The sequence below is a fragment of the Amphibalanus amphitrite genome, unplaced genomic scaffold, assembly GCF_019059575.1.
Source record: "Amphibalanus amphitrite isolate SeventyFive unplaced genomic scaffold, NRLGWU_Aamphi_draft 002009F_arrow, whole genome shotgun sequence".
NCBI lineage: Eukaryota > Metazoa > Arthropoda > Thecostraca > Balanomorpha > Balanidae > Amphibalanus > Amphibalanus amphitrite.
Window position 1 is genome coordinate 19,615 of NW_024883502.1, and position 23,872 is coordinate 43,486.

At 45.9% G+C, this 23,872-nt stretch overlaps 2 protein-coding genes and 1 long non-coding RNA gene across 14 annotated transcripts; 2 read left to right on the top strand and 1 right to left on the bottom strand.

The window, feature by feature from the left end:
• Nucleotides 1-44: 44 nt before the first annotated feature.
• Nucleotides 45-3,410, bottom strand: LOC122376082. The gene is made up of 3 exons (XR_006255516.1): nt 3,274-3,410; nt 629-695; nt 45-310 (listed from the first exon to the last, which is right to left on the bottom strand). It is a non-coding gene; the product is annotated as an uncharacterized LOC122376082 (long non-coding RNA).
• Nucleotides 3,411-11,721: 8,311 nt separating this feature from the next.
• Nucleotides 11,722-23,082, top strand: LOC122376080 (probable N-acetyltransferase san). 10 transcript variants are annotated; one of them, XM_043355759.1, is made up of 6 exons: nt 19,640-19,731; nt 19,860-20,025; nt 20,303-20,416; nt 20,889-21,025; nt 21,248-21,434; nt 22,356-23,082. In XM_043355759.1, the coding sequence occupies exons 3-6, from the start codon at nt 20,409-20,411 to the stop codon at nt 22,507-22,509; spliced, it is 486 nt and encodes a 161-aa protein (XP_043211694.1). In that variant the 5' UTR covers nt 19,640-19,731; nt 19,860-20,025; nt 20,303-20,408; the 3' UTR covers nt 22,510-23,082. The 10 variants fall into 10 exon arrangements, with proteins under 10 accessions (XP_043211702.1, XP_043211693.1, XP_043211699.1 ...); XM_043355765.1 differs by having other exon boundaries at nt 19,657-19,731; nt 19,860-20,002; XM_043355767.1 differs by lacking the exons at nt 19,640-19,731; nt 19,860-20,025 and adding an exon at nt 11,722-11,759.
• On the top strand, nt 14,902-18,573 carry LOC122376079 (protein RFT1 homolog). 3 transcript variants are annotated; one of them, XM_043355755.1, is made up of 6 exons: nt 14,902-15,066; nt 15,801-15,886; nt 16,056-16,229; nt 16,703-16,962; nt 17,213-17,341; nt 17,778-18,573. In XM_043355755.1, exons 3-6 carry the CDS (start codon nt 16,083-16,085, stop codon nt 18,049-18,051), a joined length of 810 nt encoding a protein of 269 aa, XP_043211690.1. In that variant the 5' UTR covers nt 14,902-15,066; nt 15,801-15,886; nt 16,056-16,082; the 3' UTR covers nt 18,052-18,573. The 3 variants fall into 3 exon arrangements, with proteins under 3 accessions (XP_043211690.1, XP_043211691.1, XP_043211689.1); XM_043355756.1 differs by lacking the exon at nt 14,902-15,066 and adding an exon at nt 15,079-15,107; XM_043355754.1 differs by lacking the exon at nt 14,902-15,066 and adding an exon at nt 15,083-15,098.
• Nucleotides 23,083-23,872: the final 790 nt, after the last annotated feature.

The following is a 23,872-nucleotide window of genomic DNA, read 5'->3' on the forward strand; positions in this document are numbered from 1 at the left end:
GCGCCGCGCCGCGGGCGGCCGCTCGCGGAGGTGCCGCTCTGGGCGGGGGCGGGGGCGGGGGCGGCCGCTGTCGCTCTCTGCGCTGCTGGGCGCGACGCTCGGTGGCCAGCTGCAGTGGACGCGCCCGGCCAGCACGGGAAGCGGCCGGGACGGCAGGCGTGGCGGCCGGAGCGCGGACAGAAGCGCGGACAGGGGCTGAGGTGGGAGCGGGGGCGGCCGGCGACAGGGGCCGCTCGGCCCGGTGACTCAGCAGCCTCTCTGCTCGGTACCAGTGCTGCTGTTCTTCCTCAAACAGGCTCTGCACCAGTTCCTGGGAAGATCACATGCTTATCAATGATCACTCCAGACCATGCCTTACCAACACAAGCATAAAGCAGGCACTTAATTGAGCTAGAGTGCAGTGATTAGTAAGGGAAAGAGAGCAGGCTCATAATGCATAAAAGGCAAAAGCTTAAACTTCAACTTATTTTCAAATTTGTTATTTTCAAATTTTATCTGTGCAAGTATTAAGTAACCTATGCATCATGCAATTAATGCAATGGCACTGTCTTCAATGAATGGAAAACTGAGTCACTTTAGAACCCCTACTAAATCAAACAAAATTAGTGCTACTTAATTGACTTCATACCTGCACACCGGTTTCAGCCTGTCTGATGCATTGGTCCACAAGTCGTGCAGGATCTCCCAGCTCAGGACTGGCAATGAGAGGAGCTCTGGTCAGGCTGTACAAACCAGTGGCGGCGAATTCGATTTTGGCGTGGGGGGGGGGGGGCAAGATCCCAGTCGAGATGATGTCATAGGCGGATCCAGAAAGGCGTTTTCGCCGCTGTAGGGGACATACCCCCCCAAAAAAAAGTGTCCAAAATCCAAAAACTCCTCTGATTTTGATTCCTTACAGACCTACTGCTGAACAGTATAAAGCAAAAAAAGTCCTGATAAAAGTGTTATTATTAGGAAACATAAGGTACGTTTTGTCTATTTCGGGCGATGCATGGGCCAGAGGGAGGGGGAGTAAATATTTGTTTTAAATGTCCGCTCCTTGGATCCGCCAGTGGACGATGTAACGCTTTTCGTATTGCTGTATTAGAAAAAAGCTCCAATGGGAAAAATTGTGCCATAACCCGATCTGGGTCGCATATCAGATGTTGAAGAACGGTGCCAAACCTTTTGAAGTAGGCGAGCGCTATTCTTCAATGAGGTAACTCGTTACCATTTCCTCTGTTCATTTTACGTTCGATTTCCGTTATCCCTTCCTTTAAAAAGTATTTCTGAGACAGATATCAACTGAAACTAGCTCACAGCGGGAGGAGACCGCTCAAACATTCAGAGACAGTCATCGCATCTAAACCTATTGGGAAAGCGATCCGCCAGAAACCCTCCCCAAGGCAGTAGTTCGTCAATTAAGCTCACCGAGACGGGCTGTCTCGATGGGTTTATACAGTAAGCCTACAGCAAGGCTTAACTAAGGCCCAAACGCTCGTCAAGCTGGAAACGGAGGTCTGAGGTGAGGGAGTGCGGCGGCGGGCTGGGGTGAAGGAACGGTGGACTGGAACGAGAATCCAGAAGCTCTGGGTGGGGCGTTTCTTTATTTTAGGGCTTTAGGGTGCGCTGACTGCGGTAAGGGCCCAATTATCACACCAAATTTTGCCACAACATCTACCGGTTCAGGTACTCGAGAATCAGCGGCCAGTGATATCTGCAAAGACGAAGCATTTCCAACCCAGCTTCAGCCTGGTGTCAGGGCGCCTCAGGTGGCTTTAATTACAGTTGCACATATCCAAACGACCTCAGTGCAGCCAGTCTGTGGCCGAAACCATTCGGAACAGACTTCAACGAAAAGTGAGACAAGATTAGTGCTATCGTTATGTGCCATTATAGGCTTGGGGCCCGTTGGCTTGACCCACTGGAAGGTGGTAGTTATCGGACACTGCGGGGCATACTCATTTTTCCAAAATGCCTTAGATTTTGTTTTCGTGTTCATAGGCGGCGGAACGGGGAGGGCACCGGGGCACCGTGCACCCCTTTGATTTTGGCATTTTAACGTTAGCCCTATGGGCGTTGCATGGAAAGAATGGGACCAAAAGTTGGCAGTGCCTCCCCCCTTAATTGAAGGTGTTTCGCCGCTACTGTTCGTGTTTGCTGCTCTTTATTCTATAGCCAGCCTTTAGACAGAGGGGGGCCCACTAATGATCAGTGCCCTAACCCTCAAAGGTTTCCAACATTAATTTTTACTTCTTTAATAGTGAAAACCGAAATAAAGCGGATACTGAACTGTGAACATCCAGTTTTTACACTAGCCCCACACAAGCCTCCGAATGCCCAAAGCAGATCTCTGATGACTGGCCTTTGGGTGTCATACCATACCGTGCATTGGTCAATTTGGTCAATGTGTACGACCTCGGCGTTTACCATTTTATGCGCTGGAAACTGTTGCGCTCGAAAAAAAAATCAGGGGAGTGGCTTATTATGAGCGCTCATCAGTCCTAACTACCCGCAAGCGAATGGCTAGCCCTTACGTCTCTGCTCGCTTGCGATTTGGCATTTATGTAGGTAAAAAAAGGCGGCAAACGACCACTGAAGGTATGAGTTGAGTCTCTCGCACACTTGAAATATCTCTAAATCGAATCTAGAAGACAAAAATGATATAAAGCGGAAATGGGTAGCATTTACACATATTCAAAAGGCACCGTTGGACAAACTGTAGGAGCGCAAAGCTGCAATATCAGGTTATGAAAAAATTTTCTCATGTTTAGGGCACAAATTATGGAGGGGCAAGAATACACGTTTGCCCCTCCTCCAAAAGTTCCTTATGGGACGATGCCTCCTCTGCCACCCCGTATCCGTCGCCCCTGTAGGCTGTAAGCGGTCACTGAAGGCCTGGGTTGCCGCTCGTCACATTGACGCTTATCATGCCTCCAAAACTAGGTTGAAGAGAGGAAAACCTCATTTGAACGCGAACGTTTGCCATTTAAGAAAGGCAGCGTATGATAAAGTATATGGGCATCTGGTTACATCTTCAGATGATCGAACAGAATAATCAGGTATATGGTTTCTTGTCTAAGCTTTGTCACAAATTATGGGGGGGGGGGCAAAAAGATACCTTTGCCCCCTCACGAGTTTGCCAGGGGGGGCAGCTGCCCCCCCTGCCCCCCGAATCCGCCGCCCCTGGTACAAACCATTTCCTTCTACAGAACACAACACAGAATGAAGTGAACACATTCCAGACAATGATCTCTGTGATATTTGAATGCCATATGTGAGATGAAAACCTACCCATGTGCAGTTAGATGGTCCAGATATCTGTGAAAGTCAGCAGGATCTGTGCGGACTGGACGGCTACAAAGAATGGCATTCTTCTGTCTTTGCACCTCTTCCAACAAAGAGTACAGAGGCTGCAAGTCTGAAGACATGGCGCTCTGAAAAAGTAAAAAGAGAAAGATAGAATCAAATACAAAGTGCATCTGCAGCTTGTTTAATGAATGAATAAAATTGCAAAAGAAATACAGGTGCCACTTTCCATCAATGAATTAGTTTTTTGCAACAGTTTTATAGTATGCATTAAAAGATCAGAAAAAGATTATCATTTAAAACAATACTTAAGGAATTTCAAATTATTAGGTAAATATTTACTTTAGGTCCGCAATATTATTTTAACAAGAAAAAATGCACATTCTTACACTATTTGATGTCCTGAATTCAGATATGATGCTTAAATGCATCAAAAATGTAAAATAAGATACTAAAACCCCAGCTTATTTATGAAAATGACGTCATAATACCAATTAAGCACAAGAAAAACGGTGAATAAAAAAGAGAAAATATTTAGCAAAGGTAATAGAGCATGAGAAAATGATCAGAACATAACCAAACCTTACCTAACCTGACCTACTGATGTTTGCCTACTGGGGGAAAAGGAAAAAGTGACTTGCATGAATAGATTGCAAGCAATGGTAAGTCAAATATTTTTAGGTTAAGTGGTTATGCATTCAGGCCTTCGGCCTGAAGCCAGATACACATCCACTTAACCTAAAAATATTTGACTTACCATTGCCTGTAATCTCTTCTAAGGCATTGCCTTCGGCACTGCACCGCTCCGCCACGATTATTTTGACGTCACTGTCCTTACAGTTTATTATCATCCGTAATTTCGCTCAACCTTGGTTGGACCATTTGTAGCGGGTGCGCCGCGCAGACGGTCTTTTGACACGTGCAGTTCCGGTCGGAGGTGGGGCCGTTGGTGGTGATGCTGGTGATACTAGTGTACTGGTGCTTTTAAATTGGTTTCTAGAAGGAATAAGTATCAGAAATGAAATCAGGAGGTCTTAGAGTATCGTGTGAATGACTTCTATTTACCCCTCTGTTTTGCGGACCTAAAGTAAATAAATACCAATTATTTTTGTCAAGGAAAAACTACATTCCAGAGACTACAGTGGAGACTAGTCACATAGTGTCTGCCGCAGAAGCTTATAACACGTTGAACACGCATGGGTATTGCACTATTGCGTAATTCAAAACCAACTCAAACAGAGAGTACCGTCAAGGTGATAGTATATCTATGCTGAAAGATCAATATAAGAATTAGCTCAGTTGGGCAAACTAGACATTTGGAATCAAAATATGGAGGCATCAATAATTTGATTCTGGTGGGAGGAGCCATGACCAAATATGGGCATGGAATCAATTTTTTGATTCATTTGGGTACACTTTTGACTTCAAATGAATCGTTACGGTTGAAAAAAGGCCCATGACGGTGAGATTTTTCTTTTAAAAGGTAGAAAAATGTGGTAGGTTTCCAAAAAGTGTTACCTCAAAGCTAAGAAATTGTCCCTTTGGCCTTGTGAATGGGAAAAAGACAGAGCCACTGTCCATCACGTAAAAGCTGTTTTGAGGAAATCACACTGTATGTTATTTTTGTATCATGAATCACATACTAACCAATCAGTATTTGTGTAAAATGGCAAAATGAAATTTTTAAACCCCTAATTATCATTGTTGTAGTGCTTTTATATTATTTATATGGTTTTTACCTGTTGCCTCAGTTTTTGTATTCTTGACATTTAAAAATTGTGAATTGTTATCAAATGTAGTGAAGGTAAAGAACAACAATGCTTCAGGTATCAGTTGTGGTGCTGAGGATACCACTAAATGAGAATAATAGCAAGATAAATGCTGTATTCTTGCAAGTCATTGTTGCCTATCTGTTAACATTACCTGTGAATCAAAATAATGATTAGCCAGCTGATGGGGAATCAATATTATGATTATCTGTTTAAAGTGAATCAATTCCTTGATTGCCTTTCACTACCTATATAATTCAAATTGTTATGATAGGAGCTATATTATCTTGCTTAGGAGATAGTTCAAGCATTTCTGTTCAAGATCAGGCATGCTCCTTCTTGAAACACTCTCTTATTTTTATGTGATTGGTAAGTTAGAAATGGTCTGCATTTATGCCCAAAAGGAATCAATCTTTTGATGCCTCCATATTTTGATTCCAAAGGTCTAGTTTGCCCAACTGAGCTATGAAAGCCAACTTGTATCAGACTGAACCAAGGCAACAGGCAACTGAAATTGAATACACTGACAGAAGCCCACTACCCTACTAGCACCAAATGAATATACACTTGTTTGTTTTCTTGGTTCTTTAACGACACATCAGCGCTGTCCTGTTAGTGTCCGAAAAATATATAACCTCTGCTTTGCATTTAACTTTTCCGGCTTTTCAGAAGAAAAAAAATATAGGAAATCGGAATTCGATAAGATTGATATGTCCTATCTGCGTCAGGTTTGAGTAGGCCGCTTATAGAGAAAAATGTTCTGCAAAACAATTGAATAATTTGATTTATTTTGTGGGTGTTTCTATCAAAAACTGTTGTCCAATATTATCAAAATAAACTGTGAATTAGTATTATAAAATTAATAATTGAATTTGCGAAAAAAGCTAACAAAATACAGCTCTAAAATAATGTTACAATACCAGCGCAGACAAGACATAAGTGTGGCTTTGGTGGCTGTTGCGCGGTGTTGTTGCTGCTGGTGGACACGCCTAAGAGCTGGACTTTTTGATGACGTCTTCGGGTGACGTCATGTCGTGTGTGACGTTTCGTGAGCAGGTAAGGAAAAGTCACCACCGCTGGCGAACATTGGTGCGGTAAATGGCAAACACAAATGCTGCGCAGAAAAGACAAAGGTGTAACTTCAGACAACATTCGTTCGGACGACAATGTCAAGGCGAATCAAGAAGTTCTTCATGCGATTGTTAGTTATCTGTCGTGCTATTTTAGTATGATTGTTATTAGCAGTTGATTTGTGAAATGTATTATCAAAATCAATGTTTATTGAACGCAGATTCAGTTTATTTTCAGATGTACCTGTAACCTAGGTACCCTTACACTACACTCATCTCAAGCTGTTCAAACACCCTTGACAAAGTCGATTAAGATGAAAGGTTGGGTATAATTTATACTGTGTTTTCTCTGCATTATTAACATATTCATCATATATACAATATAAGGACCACATGCTTTTTACATGTGTCCACATGTTTCGGTCAAGACGCGTGATGGTCGTGTCGTGTAGCTACAAAGTGATGGATTTTTTTAATTTTAATATAGTCCGAATGGTTGATTGGGCGGCTTGTTGCACATAATGACCCGAAGTTTGTGGTAAAACTAGTTTGCGGGGTATTCGATGAACAAGTGATTTATTGCAATTCTTATTGCCTGGCTATATTGATGAAAACAATAATTATTATTGCCATTTGTTACATGTCATATTACACTCTACAACACGCATCATGGTCATTAATAAGACAATTTGACGTTTAACAAGAGAATTTGAGAGACAAAATAACGATGTTAACTTCTTGCGTTTTGAGCAATAATGGAATGATGTTAAGTTTTGATACAGTCTTGCTTACACTTGACTCCCAGCTGTTGTGTCTTTGCTATGCGATGTTAAACATATAAAACATCTTACTATTCATGTATGCGCCATGACTCATGTAATCTTTTCACAGCCAAGACGCTCCTAAGGTACTGGGAATGTGGGGAGTGCAGCAGCACCGATGGTCGGCTGCGACGGCTGCGATTAATGGTACCACTTCCGTTGTGCGGGACTGACTAAGGAGCCAGGTAAGCGCAATTGTTTTCTGTCTCAGTATTTTTGTTGCAGCTGTAGTGATCAATGAAATATTTTCCGCACTGTTCAGCCAAACATGTATTTCAAACAATCTGCTTCCCAACCAAGGGTGTCGCCACAGGGGGGGGGGGGGACGGAGGGGATCTCGTCCCCTCCACTTTTTAAAATTTTAACATTACGCCTATGGCGTTGCATGGAAAGAATCGACTTGAAATGGTCCTCGTCCCCTCCAAAATGGTCAATGTCCCCTCCAGTCGTCGCATCGTGGCGTCGCCCCTGTTCCCAACTACACAAATTTAGTCAAACAATGTGCCAATATGGAATTTTCAGGTTCAGTTGAATGAAATAGGAACAATGATAATTGTAGATTATCATTGTTCCTATTGGACACGCCTAAGAGCTGGACTTTTTGATGACGTCTTCGGGTGACGTCATGTCGTGTGTGACGTTTCGTGAGCAGGTAAGGAAAAGTCACCACCGCTGGCGAACATTGGTGCGGTAAATGGCAAACACAAATGCTGCGCAGAAAAGACAAAGGTGTAACTTCAGACAACATTCGTTCGGACGACAATGTCAAGGCGAATCAAGAAGTTCTTCATGCGATTGTTAGTTATCTGTCGTGCTATTTTAGTATGATTGTTATTAGCAGTTGATTTGTGAAATGTATTATCAAAATCAATGTTTATTGAACGCAGATTCAGTTTATTTTCAGATGTACCTGTAACCTAGGTACCCTTACACTACACTCATCTCAAGCTGTTCAAACACCCTTGACAAAGTCGATTAAGATGAAAGGTTGGGTATAATTTATACTGTGTTTTCTCTGCATTATTAACATATTCATCATATATACAATATAAGGACCACATGCTTTTTACATGTGTCCACATGTTTCGGTCAAGACGCGTGATGGTCGTGTCGTGTAGCTACAAAGTGATGGATTTTTTTAATTTTAATATAGTCCGAATGGTTGATTGGGCGGCTTGTTGCACATAATGACCCGAAGTTTGTGGTAAAACTAGTTTGCGGGGTATTCGATGAACAAGTGATTTATTGCAATTCTTATTGCCTGGCTATATTGATGAAAACAATAATTATTATTGCCATTTGTTACATGTCATATTACACTCTACAACACGCATCATGGTCATTAATAAGACAATTTGACGTTTAACAAGAGAATTTGAGAGACAAAATAACGATGTTAACTTCTTGCGTTTTGAGCAATAATGGAATGATGTTAAGTTTTGATACAGTCTTGCTTACACTTGACTCCCAGCTGTTGTGTCTTTGCTATGCGATGTTAAACATATAAAACATCTTACTATTCATGTATGCGCCATGACTCATGTAATCTTTTCACAGCCAAGACGCTCCTAAGGTACTGGGAATGTGGGGAGTGCAGCAGCACCGATGGTCGGCTGCGACGGCTGCGATTAATGGTACCACTTCCGTTGTGCGGGACTGACTAAGGAGCCAGGTAAGCGCAATTGTTTTCTGTCTCAGTATTTTTGTTGCAGCTGTAGTGATCAATGAAATATTTTCCGCACTGTTCAGCCAAACATGTATTTCAAACAATCTGCTTCCCAACCAAGGGTGTCGCCACAGGGGGGGGGGGACGGAGGGGATCTCGTCCCCTCCACTTTTTAAAATTTTAACATTACGCCTATGGCGTTGCATGGAAAGAATCGACTTGAAATGGTCCTCGTCCCCTCCAAAATGGTCAATGTCCCCTCCAGTCGTCGCATCGTGGCGTCGCCCCTGTTCCCAACTACACAAATTTAGTCAAACAATGTGCCAATATGGAATTTTCAGGTTCAGTTGAATGAAATAGGAACAATGATAATTGTAGATTACGTATACCTGCAAGAGAGGAAAACAGAATACATTGTATTGCTTGTCCTTCACCGATACTGTTATTTTTCCATTTCTAGAAACACCGACATGGCGATGCAGGTGGTGCTGCCTGGTGAGGCCGCGGTCTCCGGAATCGCCTGCAGACGAAGTCACCTGGCGTCCATCTGCACATCACTTGCAGCAGTGAGGCCTGCTGACAGCGTCTGGCAGTGTCGGCAACGTGCCAGACAGCTATCTGGAGTCCTGCTCACCGCAGGTTGCCGACAGGAGGGGCGACGCATCGTCTCCGAGGTCGCCTCAGCAGCAGTGAGACCCCACTGGCCGTCTTCTTAGGCTTCAACTAGATTGCGAACAACCTATGCTGAGACAACGCCCATGACGTGTGATCCGGTACCGCTACCGCACTGCGTGCCTGTGCCCGCCGTGAGCCGCTAGTGCATGGGTTCGACCATGAGAATATGTGTTTATGTTGCTTTTACTATTGTTTATACGTTGAAGTGACGAATTGTTTATTTTTCGCAAGCCTCCGCTGTCCGGTTGCCTGCAGCTCCATGCAACGCCAGCTGTACTGTTGTTTTAATGTTGTCTCTCCGCTCAGCTGTACTGTTGCCTCTCCGCTCATATATGACACCCTCTATATGAATGGCACTACTGATTGTCAAACCCACTGTCCGTATTGTCCGTAGTGGTGTCTACGCCCATGTGCATACAGCGTGCAGAATCCAGATTCTATTGACTGTATCAATACTGTATCAGCGTATGGGGTGCCTGCTGCATCGCTCAGAGGAAACGCATCCAAAAGGTGCTGGATTTCGGCGCACGTGTCGTGTCTGGCCTCAGCCGAAGAGATCACGTGACTCCTGTGCTTAACGAGCTGGGTTGGAAGTGTGTGGACGATTTGATTCGTGACAGTGACGTAGCTGTGGTTAGTCGCCTACTAATTCGGACAGTGCACCACAAATCCTGCGGAGCAAGTTGGTGCTCAGCTCCGACGAGTCAGCTCGCACCACGCGTGCGACCGAGCGGGGACAGCTGCGTCTGCCCCGGGTCCAAACCGAGTTCGGCCGTCGTGGATTTTTGTTTCGCGCCAGCCAGCACTGGAACGAGTCCTCAGGAAGTCAGGAGCGCGTCAACAGTAGGTGTGGTCGACTGGTTAGTGTACCGGAAGATGTCTTAGATGTGTATTTAGTGTGGTTTCACTTCTATCCGGTTTTACTGCAGTGTTTTATCCAGATGTGTTTTCGCATGTATACGACGTGGTCACCACAAAACCCATGTAATGGAGGGACCTAATAAAATTGTATTGTATTGTATTGTATTGAGGAGAGTTGAGCCAAGTCACCATAGGCTCGGGAAGAGAGCAACGTGGAGGCCCACTGCCCCTTCCTTGGCCCCCACTGGGGGCGCCAGCCACTCCAACTTTTGACTGGATGTCAAGAGCGTCGCCACGAGGGGAACGAGTCGCCGGCCAGCCAAGGTAGCCAACGGCGTGTGAAGGTTGCCTGACCTCGAGGAAACTGAGATGGCACCAACGGAGGTTTTGTTAAGTAGGCGACCAAAATTCGAGCGGCAGCAACCTGGGCACCTTCACTGATAGCAGTGCCGCGTATCAGGGCGCCTTCGACGCTGAGCTGGGCGCCGGCCGCCGATCATCAGGACGCCGGGGGAATATGACCCAATATCCCCCGTAAATATGTGCCTCGGAAGGGAGACCCAACCATAAAACTGAAAGCTCGCCGTATTTGATCCACTATTTTTCGAGCAGGTCCATAGATTTCCGTCCTCAAAAGTGCGGGGATATTCCCCAGTGTTTGAGTTGGATGGGACTATAGTGGCGTTTACACCGACAGGAGATTCCCATTGCCGGCTGTGGGAAACTACTGTCGGTGTAAACGCCATTCATATTTCCTGCATCACCCCTGTGGGGACGCCCTTACTCCATGGTGCCGAGCTTATCAATTGGGATATCAATGGAATCAAAATCTCTTATCGATCGATGAAGAACTAAATTACCCCGACCCGGAGAGCGTCTTTGAAATCAAAGCAGTAGCACATGACGCAAGACTTCAGGCAAATAAATCCTTCTTGTCTGAAATAAAACATTTGTGTATTGATAAGCACGTTTTATAAGCAATAGTAGCAAGATTCTCGATGTATTTGTCCTTAGTGATAATTTAGTAGCAGATACTTACCGTCGCATTTCGTTTTTTCTAATTAATAATTTATATTGTCAGAACTAGCAACATGTCTCTTCGCTCAACAAAAATTACAAAAGTGAAAAGGAAATGATAAATTGCTTATATTTTGGTGAAACTGAAAATTAATTCAGCACATATTTTTTTTTACAGCGTTGAAGTCCAGCTCCAAAGGACAGCTGACGATCGTAGCCGAGCAGGCAGTTTGGTACTTCTTCACTACTTCTTAGAAGTACCCGTTAGTACCGATCATGTCTCACATAATAAGCTATTGGAACAAAAATATGCATGTTTTTCTAATAATTCTCCTTTCACACTTAAAATAAATACTTTTGAAATGCATTTACTAATTAATTCAACAAAAACGGCTTGAAATTTTACAACGTCAAAATACTTATTCCAATTTCCACCATGAAACCACCACTATATTACTTGCTTACAGAACCGTGCGCACAGTGCGCGCAGTTTTATCGTGACGTCAGAGGGTGCTTCCTCAGTGGCGCCCCCTGGCGGGGAACGCGTGCAAAAAGTCCAGCTCTTAGGCATGTCCCTGCTGGTGGGACATAGGTAGGTGGGTGGTGTTGTTATTATTGTATTTATTTCTGGGCTGTCTGTGCTTGGTATAGGACCACATAATTTGCGTTTCACTTTTTATCTCACATCTTCATTCAAATTGTCATTGTTGTCATAAATTTTGAGAGCCCATTCCAATTCCTGGGTTTCAGTTTGAATGCTTACTCAGAGTCCAGAGATAGGTAGGTACAAGGCTATATAAACCAGGTAGAACGCTCCGGGAAAAAAGTTGGAAACAATAAATTAGTTGCGGCATTCCCTGATGACGCGAATGTGGGTCAGCGGCCGGCGGCCGGCCGCCGCTAACACTGTATGAGGAGGGATGCGCGGAACTTTTGTTTGTTGGTGATTGCGCTAGGCAGTTAAATGGTAATGTTAGGATATGTTTCGAAAGTAAATTGAACGACGCTTCGAACGCCGTCAATGAATTTGCGATACGACGACTATTTGTTTAGTTAGAGTCGGCGAACTTTTACCTTCCGACCGCGCGCGGAGGCGATATGGTGCCAAACAGGCGATTTTTACGATAGCTCAACATTCTTTTGAGACAAAGACATGAAATTTGACATGTCCTATCTTCTGATCAAGCTGGATCTTATGGTACAAGTCGCATATTTAAGGTAGGTCAGGTTGTTGACCTATGTTGTCGCTCGTGAGCCTCTGCACAGTCCAAAAACAACGCAATTTCTGAAAACTCAGTGCCAAGAAATCCTTCACAGAAAGATGACACTTGGCAGAAAGAAGAGTTGTCGGTTTCTTACCGTTCGTATGTGTCGTGTTTTCACAAGAGTTTAGTAAGGTCAGGTCCGTCACGTGACCTCCCCTCATAACTCAATAGGTTTACTATCATAGGAGCGTTTATCAATCGCCGGAAATCTTAGCCAATCCCACTGGACACTGGATCCATACCCACATGGGGCCCTCCTGACTGGCCACTCCCTCTGAAATCCACAATAACATTGGGCTGCGGCCACGGTTATGTATTAATGCTTTTCACTAACAGAAATACAACTTCAACCAGCACAGTGCACGCCGCCACAACAGTCCGACCCACGTCCCTGATATCAACTAGCTCCCGGCCGGATGCACATACGCGGAGCCAATCAGTCCGAATGTGACCTGCAGCTTACAATTGCTGTGTCGCATGGCGCATGGCACAGGACGATTCCTAGCAGCTGTCGGCTGGAGTGGAGAAACAGCACGTTGCGACACACCGCGCCGGCGACAGAGCTCAGCAGGGCTGGTTGGAGGCCGGAGCCGGAGGTAAGGGCGGACACAGGCACAGACATTGCAGGACAAATAACAGGATGTCAGTTAGGGATATAATATAATTCAAGACGAATGATTCAAGACGGACTGAAATAATACACATTTTGCTCACTTGGATACCAACTTCAAACTTGACGTTTATGTATAGCACCATGGAAACAATGGGCACACAGGAAAGAAACAAAAGATGAGGGTTTTTTAACTCAAGGAAGTAAAACAGCCCGAAGTGCAGACAAGCACATACTTTTGGTAATAGCTATCAGCTGTCCTACTCCTCTTCTCCCTTCATCAACTACTGGACACATTTGAAGCATCATATATAGCACCAATGTCCATAACCAAAGCTTGCAAGTAGTTTTAATTTCTATGAAGCCAAGGGAAATGTGCCTACATTATGCATGTAAACTCAAAATTACACATGCATGACAAAGGAAGCTTATGTAAAGAGAATAGTTGACAAAAGCATCTCATGGTTAAAATTATTCAAAACTGCACACAGGGCAAACATAAAAAGCAGCAAGTGTACTATTCTGTTATGCTAAGAAATAGTCCAAAACAAAATACAATCTTTTCATGTTTGAACTGGTTGTTCTTCTATGCCCCTTCATCCATATCTTGATTACAGATGGGCTGTTACTGTAGGCTGATGAAGTGATACTTGATTGCCTTTGTGCGAGTTTCAGTTGCAGCCCCCAATTGGTACTGCACTGGAAAGCAGATTGAATTGAATGCCTCTGAAAGATAGGAATACAGGCAAAGTTAGCTGTAGTAGTGTCAATGATAATAGACATGACATTTTTGTCCTTTGACATACATTTGTTGAAGTACAAAAAGGTACAAAATAAGTTGGTTTGTTTCAAGACACGCACACTGCACAAAGCCGCACAGACATTACACAGGCATATGAAATTAGTACACATAAAAATTGATGATTAAAAAGGTCAAAACTTGCAATAATAAATAATTGAAGTAAAAGTTACAATCACAATCATTTGATTTAAAATGACTTGACATAAGTCACAAGACGCAACGCTCCTATCCTTTTATGCTTTCATTATCCTCCACATATCAACCAGCTTGATACCAGGCTGTGCAATAGCTGTGTACATAACCCCATGTTGCCATTTTATTAGAGCAAGTGGGGTTACAACAACAATGCTAATGTCAAACCCACATCTGCAACCCGTACTGCAGTTTCAATCACCTTACAAGCACACCTTCTGGCAGTTTGCTAGGCAGAATGGTCATTACTACTTTCCCCTCATATTCAACACATATTCCCTTTATACAGATACAGTTTAGACCTGGTTATGGCAAGCACTTTCGAGAAAAGATATGATTAAAGTCCAAGACAAAGGTCGAGAGAAACAACACCAACATAAAACACCGACTATGTAGCACTAATACTGTCAAATTCATAAAAATATATACATGAGTCGATCAGAAATTCACTGTAGATTTCGAAAATGGTGTCAAATGCCACTCAAATACCCCCATTCGCATGTACGAAGCAATAAAACACTGACCTTCAATTCCGCGTGCCATTCTCCATAGGCCACTGTGTATTAAATAACGCGTTCACTGATAGCAAAAAAAGAGACCCACATATGACGCGTTTGCTACCAGCCAATCAGCGCTCGAGTTACCGAGCGCTGATTGGTGGAGAGGGCCGTCGTCAGCAGCTAATTACACGTTGTTTTCCTTGAACATGTGCGTGAGCGCTGATGCTGCTCACGGGCTGTTGCCATTTTTCGTAATGCTGAAGGCACGGGAGCGAACCCCCCTGGGTAGGTACCTAGGTACTAGGTAGTCTTTCTCAGATATAGGTAGGTAGCGTATATATCTTTCCCGAGCGAAAAAAACAAACATTCCAGTTTTTTGGCGCTTTTGTTTCAATTATGGTGGTTCTGTTCGAAGGCTCATACAGATGGTGTTTGCGCAAAATTTCTAACGGAAAATCACCGACTATTTAGTGTCGACAGCTGCATATTAACTTTTTGAACACGCCTCCATCACTGCTTGTTTATTGGCTGTCCGTGGTATTGGGATTTGGGCTGTGTTGCTGTATATACCGTGTGTTGCTGGGTGATTGTGATAATATTCTGATGATTAACCTTTTTATTCAGCGGTAGAGACCCACAAGTTGACTCCATTATAAATATTGTCTCTTTATCATGAAACAGACTCAGAAACCTTGGCATGAATGCTCTCAGGCTCTCAAGAGAATGTTGAAATTCAGGTCTCAAAAGATTAAAATTACAATAATGAAATGTTTCACCTACCTTCCAAGCCATAAACACTCATATTGGTACTGGATGGAACTTAAAATAAAAAAGGGGTGGATAATTAGGGGTTTGTAGCACCCCCTGGGATTTTCCACCAATGAAGTAGGTACCTATATGCTGCAGAGACCAGGGCCCTGTTTCACCGTTGATAGCAGCATGCTACTATCAAATTGCGCGAGCTGACGTAATGTGATGAGGTCACACTTATGACGTTTCATGTAATCTGTGAGCTGCGTTTGGAACAGAGTTGCTGTTTCGTTGAATGCGATGTGTTTGATCGCACGACCGTGAAGCTGTTGGCAGCAATGTTTGATGACATCACACAGATTGACGGCGTCATGGTTTGCTGATGTTTCCGTGGAAACCCAATTTGACACGTGTGATAGCAGCGTGCTGCCATCACCGGTGAAACAGGGCCCAGAATAGCATGGTCTGTGTTGCACATATTGATGCTGAAGCTATACCTACAAATGTCTTTCAGATAACCTACTGAGTGTTCACATTCATCACAAATGCAGTCATTCTCCGGTATATTACATCTGATGTGCTGGGCATCATCAATGTCAGGTATGCACCCTTTACTTTTTTCCTATCATGCATCAGTGATGCATCCAATGTCTGAGTTCCTAAGTAGAACATATGCTATTTTCTCACCAGAACTGTAGTGTGTACTCCATAAGAAAAATGCTAATTTTGCTGAATTTTGCTCTGAATTTGCTGAAAAATGCTGAAGCAGTTGCTGACGGAGGGCGAGCGCTACCTGATGACCGCCTTCCACCTGCTCGACTTCTCCGAGCAGGGCCTGTACGACGTGGTGGCCAACCTGGGCAGCCTGGCGGCCCGCTTCCTCTTTCAGCCAGTCGAGAAGAACGCCTACGTCTACTTCTCGCGCACAGTGGAACGGGGAAAGGTAGGTGGCAACGTGGCTGATTGTGTGGTAGGAGGTGATTGATGTTAGTTTTTTTTTGTGTTTTTTTTTACTGAGGAGTAGTGGCATTTGGTGAAAATATCAGTAACGTTGACCACAGTGTGTCGATGCCCGGTAAGGCGCCGAAAAAGCTGTAAGCACACACTCCTCTGATATTAGCCAATTATACTCGTAGCTACTCTTCATCTCCGCTATAAGTCCTTACTGCCAGTCGTTGTGATCTTCATCTTGGTGTCTTTTTTGTCATTCGGTTTGTTTTATTGCCCAGCTTCTATCCTTCTGGCCATCTCTCCCCTTCTCGCCAGTCACTGGAAGGGGACAGTTTGGCACCTCTCCTCCAGCCGGTGCCTGACAGCTCCCTCCCCCTCCAGCCGGTGTCTGCGGTGGCGGGCCGGGCCGGGTGCTACACGACCTACTCCGCGCTATGAGTCTGACCCTACCCCCTCTCCCTGCAGCCGGTGTCTGCCGCGGCGGGCCGGGTTCTGCACGACCTGCTGCGCGCCATGAGCCTGCTCGGTCTGGTTGCCGTCACGTTCGGCTGGAGCTACCCCCCCCCCCCCCCCCTGCTGCTGCGGCTGTACGGCGGCGCCCTGCTGGCCGCCGGTCCGGCCGTCAGTTTGCTGCGCGCCCAGTGCGCCTACGTGCTCCTACTGGCGGTGAACGGAGTGCTGGAGTGCTACACGTTCGCGGTGATGCGCCAGGAACAGATCAATGGGTAAGTGCCGTGGAGGGTTTATGGAAAGCAGTCGGGAAATGGTCGGTGGCTTAGTAAGGAGTGAGGTAAATTAGTCGGTAGAGGCTGAGCGGATTAGGAAATGACGTTCTCATGTTGGTTTTTGTTGTTAGACTGCCTTTTGCGGCTAAAGGCGAAGTAGAAAGGCTGGCCAGTTGTGTCGATAAAGTGAAGCTAGGAACGCTACTATCGGGCGCTTTGACAGGTGTTGTGGCGTTTTCCGGTGTTTCAGGTATAACCGGAAGATGGTGCTGCTATCTGTGATATTCGTCATCTCGACAGGGATCTTTACTAGGCTATTCGGCGGGGTTGGATTTATCCTCGCCAACTGCGTCAATATGCTGACCAGGATATACGTTTGGTGAGTTTTTGTGTTTTTGAATAGATTTGATTTGTCCTAATTGGTCTAATTATTTACATCATTATCCAATCTGTCATGGATAGTCAATATCACGCTTTATCGCCGATCTCGATATACTTGGATCTCGTTACTTCACCCGTCCACGACTGATACGAATGTCTGCTGTCCCCAATAGTGTCCTGCACCCCTCTCAATTGTCATCCCGTCCCCTCCCCGTATGCTGCTGGTTCCCGATACAGTGCCCCGTGCCACTCTCAACCATCATGTCTTCGTCCCATTTTCTGCTGCTGCTGCCCGCTCGCCCCGTCCAGTGTGTTGCTGGCGCTTGATGCAGTGTCCCGTACCCCTTTCACCCTGTCCCCACCCCGTGTGTCGCTGATGCCCGATACAGTGTCCCGTACCTCTCTCACCCTGTCCCCGCCCCGTGTGTCGCCAGTTACCGGTTCGTGGCCGGTCTGCCGCTGGAGCCGGCGGTGTCCGTGCCGCCGCTACTCGGTCTCCGCCCGCCGCCCGCCGTGGCTGCCGCGCTGGTGACCGCCGGCCTGCTGGCAGCCGGCTCCGAGAGCTGGCTGTACCCCAGCTCCGCCGCCGCCCATGTGGCTGTGGGCGCGCTCTGTGGGGCCGCCGTGGTGGCCGCGGCGGTGTACAGCGAGCTCCGCCTCCTCCAGGCGGTCAGGGAGCGGGTCGGGGATAAACTGAAGCGCAGCTAGCGGGGAGTGCTACTCACATGGTCATGCAGGGAATAGGTTTGTTTTGTTGTGATATTTATGTGCATTTTGGGTTGAATATACACCGTGCCTGTAAGTAGAGTGGATGTATCAATTTTAAGACTAGTGCGACTGCAGGGGGCGTTGTGGCTATCGCCCATTTGAGAGCTGGACAGTGCTTGAAAGCAACTTCCTACCCATGAATTTTGGCATTCAGATCCTAATTATAGCCATCTGTGATGAACGATGCAGGGGATGCAGAAAATCGATGCAGAAAATCGTGGCCGGTTAGCGTCTGGTGGGGCTTGTAGGCTAATGATGGGCACGACCGGGTGCTGTATGCTATATGTGGTGACAGCAGCGTTCCTGAGCGTCAGGTGTATCTCTTGCTCTGAAGTCCAGAAGTCCTTATCGTTCTTGTGCATTCACTTTGTCAGTGCCTGATGTCAGTGTCAGTGTTTGTCAGTGTTTCATTCTGTAGCAGACATGCAGTCATATTTGGTTAAATAGAACCTTGCAGTCTGAGGCAGTCTTTTCATTACAGTACCTCATTACAGCGTCTCATTCATTACAGTTCAATATTTAGAAATGCAAGACATTGGGGCCGATCGGGCATAGAAATACAAAACAACAGTATACGCTCGCTGGCTATTATTCTGAGACTCAGCATTGAACCTGCCATCACTACAATACAGGAGGCGACAGGTGTAGAGGTGATGTCATAGGTACTCATTTATCAAGTTCAAGTTCTGCTGACTTGACCCACAAGTTGACTCCATTATAAATATTGTCTCTTTATCATGAAACAGACTCAGAAACCTTGGCATGAATGCTCTCAGGCTCTCAAGAGAATGTTGAAATTCATGTCTCAAAAGATTAAAATTACAATAATGAAATGTTTCACCTACCTTCCATTGCCATAAACACTCATACTGGTACTGGATGGAACTTAAAATAAAAAAACAGGGGTGGATAATTAGGGGTTTGTAGCACCCCCTGGGATTTTTAGAATTATCTACCGCTGAATAAAAAGGTTAATCATCAAAATATTATCACAATCACCCAGCAAAACACACGGTATATACACTATACAGCAACACAGCCCAATACAACAGACAGCCAATAAACAAGCAGTGATGGAGGCGTGTTCAAAAAGGTAATATGCAGCTGTCGACACTAAATAGTCGGTGATTTCCCGTAAGAAATTTTGCGCAAACACCATCTGTATGAGCCTTCGAACAGAACCACCACAATTGAAACAAAAGCGCCAAAAAACTGGAATGTTTGTTTTTTTCGCTCGGGAAAGATATATACGCAGGTAGGTAGTCGTCTTTTTTATAATTTGGTTCGAACCTTAGCCGGTCCCGTAGCTCAGTTGGTAGAGCGTTGGACTCCGCGTGGTGAGAGCACGCGTTCCCGGTTACAACAGTCCGGGTTCGAAGCGCGACGGGCGCTTGACATTTATGGGCCTCCTGACAGGTATGGTTGCGGTTGGTGGCAGGCCGTAGCCAGGCGAAGTCAGTGAGGGGACCGGCCGTGCGCGGCTATGTGCGCACGTTAAACTTTGGACTCTAAATTCTGCCATAGAACTGGAATTGCGCGATCGGAGGGTAGAGGGCAGGGTCACCGCAACAAGCTTCGCTTAGCGGTGGCTCTGTCCTTGTGAATCCTTCCCATCAAAAGGTTCGGACTAAATTTATAAAAAAAAACTTTTGAATGGAAGGATTCATGAGGACAGAGCCTGCAGTGTGACTGGAGCTTGTTGCGATGGCACTGCCCTCTACCTTACGGTCGCGCAATGCTGATTCCAGAGTCCTTGTTCAATGTTAATGACAGACAATTAAGAGGCTGAAAATCAAAGTTAAATGTATGCGCAAAGCTATGCATGGCCACCAGCTGGTTCCCCCTTACCGACTGTGGTTTTCTCTCAAACGATGAGCCGAATGCCGATGCAGTAAGACCCTCGGGCTCAGACGTGTGAGTCAGCCAATCAGCCTGCTCAAATCCATCACAGTGTAATCACACTGTAATGCTGATGGACTTGAGTTGCAGACCAACCTGTGCCTCTGAAGTGTGTCTAAGACCTGTGTCTCAGGCCTGTGCGAATTGTGACCTGTGTCTCTTGTGACCTATGCTTCAGAACTGTATCTCAGATGGCAGACCTGTGTCTCTGAACTGTGTCTCCGAGCTGTGCGACATGTATTTCGAGCTGTATGCCACAGCGTATCTAACCATTTGCCCTCTTCTCTCGCAGGCAACCCTGGTCTTTGGAATAAGGACCATCTTACATGCTCATCCAGCTTTCCATGGGACTCCTGAACTAATACTCTCAAGACTATAGGAACAAATATCAAATAATCATGACAAGGTAAACAAGCACTATAATTATTTGTAGGCTTGGCACCATATTTCTTCAAAAGACAGGACGGATACCTATCTCTTGTAACATTGTCCATTTAACTTTGTCATATAGCATAGCATTTCTTTGTCCTGCATGCCCATATGTCTACGCTCAACTCATTCCCTGGTTAGTTCACTGTTCAGAATAGTTTGAGCCATAGCACCATTAAATAAACTGCCGGTGCCTGGTCGAGTGCCGGGTAATTCTACTACGAATGCTTCTGTCATTTGCCTGGGACATATATGTAGTGCTTAGTATTGACTTCTAATAAATTAAGTAATCTCTGAACCGTGGCCGTGAATGAACCAATCAGGACTAGAAATTGAATGCGAGGCTGATTGAGCTAGCGCGTATGAGTCTCCGAGCTGACCTACGAAGACCGGTGTGGTGTCCCACTAGCAGTCGACCTAACCTCCGAGACCGGTCTTTGTTTCCCCAGGAGTCGGATAGAGCTCGGTGATGTCACGCAGCACAACATCAAACAGCTGAAGCGGCTGAACCAGGTGGTGTTCCCCGTCTCATACAATGAGAAGTTCTACAAGGATGTCCTCCACTCGGGAGAGCTGGCCAAACTAGGTGAGCTGATATCAGTTTTCAGTTGGGTGACCAAACAATACCGTTTATCGATCACAGACATACCAACCTTGATCGATCGGTATTGTACCATATCGTAGGAACATGTATGTATATTGTATAGTGTGTACCATAGACCTCTTTACACCCAGAGATCTACGCGTGTATTTATTTTGCTGTCAGTTTGGCGTTGGCGTCTGACACCCCTGTCTCCTACTCTTCCAGCATACTTCAACGACATCATGGTGGGCGCCGTGTGCTGCCGCGTGGACGTCATCGACGGCAAGCGTAAGCTGTACATCATGACTCTCGGCTGCCTGGCGCCCTACCGCAACCTCGGCATCGGCACCAAGATGCTGGAGCACGTGATGAAGTGCGTGGAGCAGGACGGCAACCTGGACAGCATCTTCCTGTGAGTGGGCGATCGGCGCCATGGGGTGTGGAATTGGATGATGAGCACTGAGCAGCCGCTTCCCAAAAATGTATTTTGACTTGGGTGTCAGAGGGGAAATTGCTCACCAGAAAGGGGATGAGCGCGGAAAATTGCCGGTCAGACAAGGCCCAAAGAGAGTGAAAAAGATGAATACCATGAATTGATACCTGTACAAGACTGGTATAATGCGGGAAGTGAAACCACTATCAACGCAACTACTTAATGTCGATAAAATTGGGAGTGGAAAATGGGACCATCTTAAAAATCGGAAATGAGAGCGAAAACTGATATTCATTTGGATGTTGTTTCCCACCCTAAGGAACAAATTTTGGGACACTGATTGAGGAGACTAGGATTTCACACAGAATGGCAGAATGTGGAGTAGAGGATAACTGCAGGGATTGTTTGTAAAGAAAGGTTGCTATTGCACATTGCACAGGCTGGTGGAATATTATTCCGTGGTGATTGGCTCGGTTGAATTTAACGTACGATGATAAAAAAATGTTTGTAAATTTTATGCGCACTTTATTAGATGGATCGTTTTTGGCTGATAAGTAGGGATATTTCTTTGGGGAGGGGGGAGGGGGCTACAATAATTATTCTAGTACATTTTATGCGTTTCTCAAAGGTAATTACTGAGTGCCCCAATACTTATCCTGTGAGAAAAGTGAGAAAAGGGGTCTTTAATTTCCACCTGGAGGTTCTCCTGACACAAAATACTAATGGTGACACCGCGCGGATCGTACAGTTGTAGGCTTTAGCTTACTAGTTACATAGTTACAGTTGTAGTGGTTAACTGTAGGCAGTTTATCCGTGTACGGCCCTCCAGGTATTTAGTGGTTGGTTGCCAACATCACAATAAGGGATCTGCATTGATGATCACCAAGTTCAATTTTGCAGGCACGTGCAAATAAATAACGAGAGTGCAATCAACTTCTACAAGAAATTCGGCTTCGAGATCGTATCAACAGAGGAGCACTACTATAAGCGGATAGAGCCAGCCAACGCACACGTGCTAGCCAAGAGTCTGAAGCGGCCAGCCGACTCCAAGTGATGGACTTTCTGAGGCCGACTCCTCTCGGAGCCCTAGTGTGGGTTGGCGGCTGTTGCGGCCGCGATATCGCGTGGTTCCCAAGGCGGGGGATCACTTTCCTACGGTGTCCGAAGAGATTGAGTCACCGCGGCGGTTTGGCAGTGGATGGCGCTACGGACGTGGCTGGGCTGAGCCGAACAGACTGAGCCCTTTATGGCGTGTCAGAGGGCTGAGCTAACACAAGGCCCACTGCGGGCACCCTGGAGTCTGAGCTGTGTCATATGCCACTGGGCGAGGCCCGGCTGGTCTTACGTGACGGGTGCAGCGCCGTTGGGCCGTGCTGATCCAGTTCCGGCACAGGGAAGGGTTCACAGCCGCCAGCCGGTGTCGGCGGAAAGCAGACGAGCGAAGGCCTCGGTCGACGCTGGCGCCACCTGTAACTACTACCTGGTAACTAACTACCTGGTTAGCCCGACAGGTAGCGCCATCTGTGTCTGCCACCGAGTGAGCTGTACCGCCTCCCCAGTTCTGTTAATCGTGATTTGTAAACAGAAATACATGCCCGTTGGACGAAATAGTTAACACAGGAACCGTTGACATCTGGTGGATGGATCCGATTTCGACGTGGTTGAGATCGTAAAAGTAGCTAAATTTGACTGCAACACCGAAATTCCGGGCACAGGCTCAGACGGAAATTCATCGAGGTTCAGTCAAAGCGTAATGTTAGGCCAATGATGGGCTGAATATCGGGGGCAATGCATCATACATTTCCCTAATGGTGTAGTCTTTGAGCTGTTTTTGGTTTTGTCGAAACACGATGCCTACCACACAATGAGACTAGAGCTATATGCGATACACGAAAACGCTTTGCGGCTGCCTCGACGGATCCCCAAGCTCTCGTCAGTGTCTGTTAGTTCTAGTGACGGTCGATAGGTGTCAGCTCAGCTACCGGGGTCTGGCTTTACGCTTGTCTTCCCAGGACACTAAAGGTCTTGCCCAGGGCATAAGCCACTAAGTCTTGCTCAGCCGTGATTCGCATTTTTTTTTTTTTTTTGCGAACGAAACTTGGCATTGTATCCAGCCTCGAGGCACGAGGTGTGAGGTGAATGTCTTATGGTACCGAAGCATGGTACGATGTCTGAATGTTTAACCCGCGCCGTGCTGGTGGCCTGAACTTTCCGCCGAGTGCTGGGGGGGGGGGGGGGGCGTTTTCACGCCCCCCCGTCTAACTCGGCTCCTGGGCCACGTAGCGACACGCGGTAAGCGGCAATCGAAAGAGCGTCAAAAATAAGGACGAAAACACTTCGGTCATTTTTTGGGTCAGGTCAAAGGTCAGGTCACCAGAGGTCACCAAAGGTAAAATGTTGACTATTTCAACATTTTG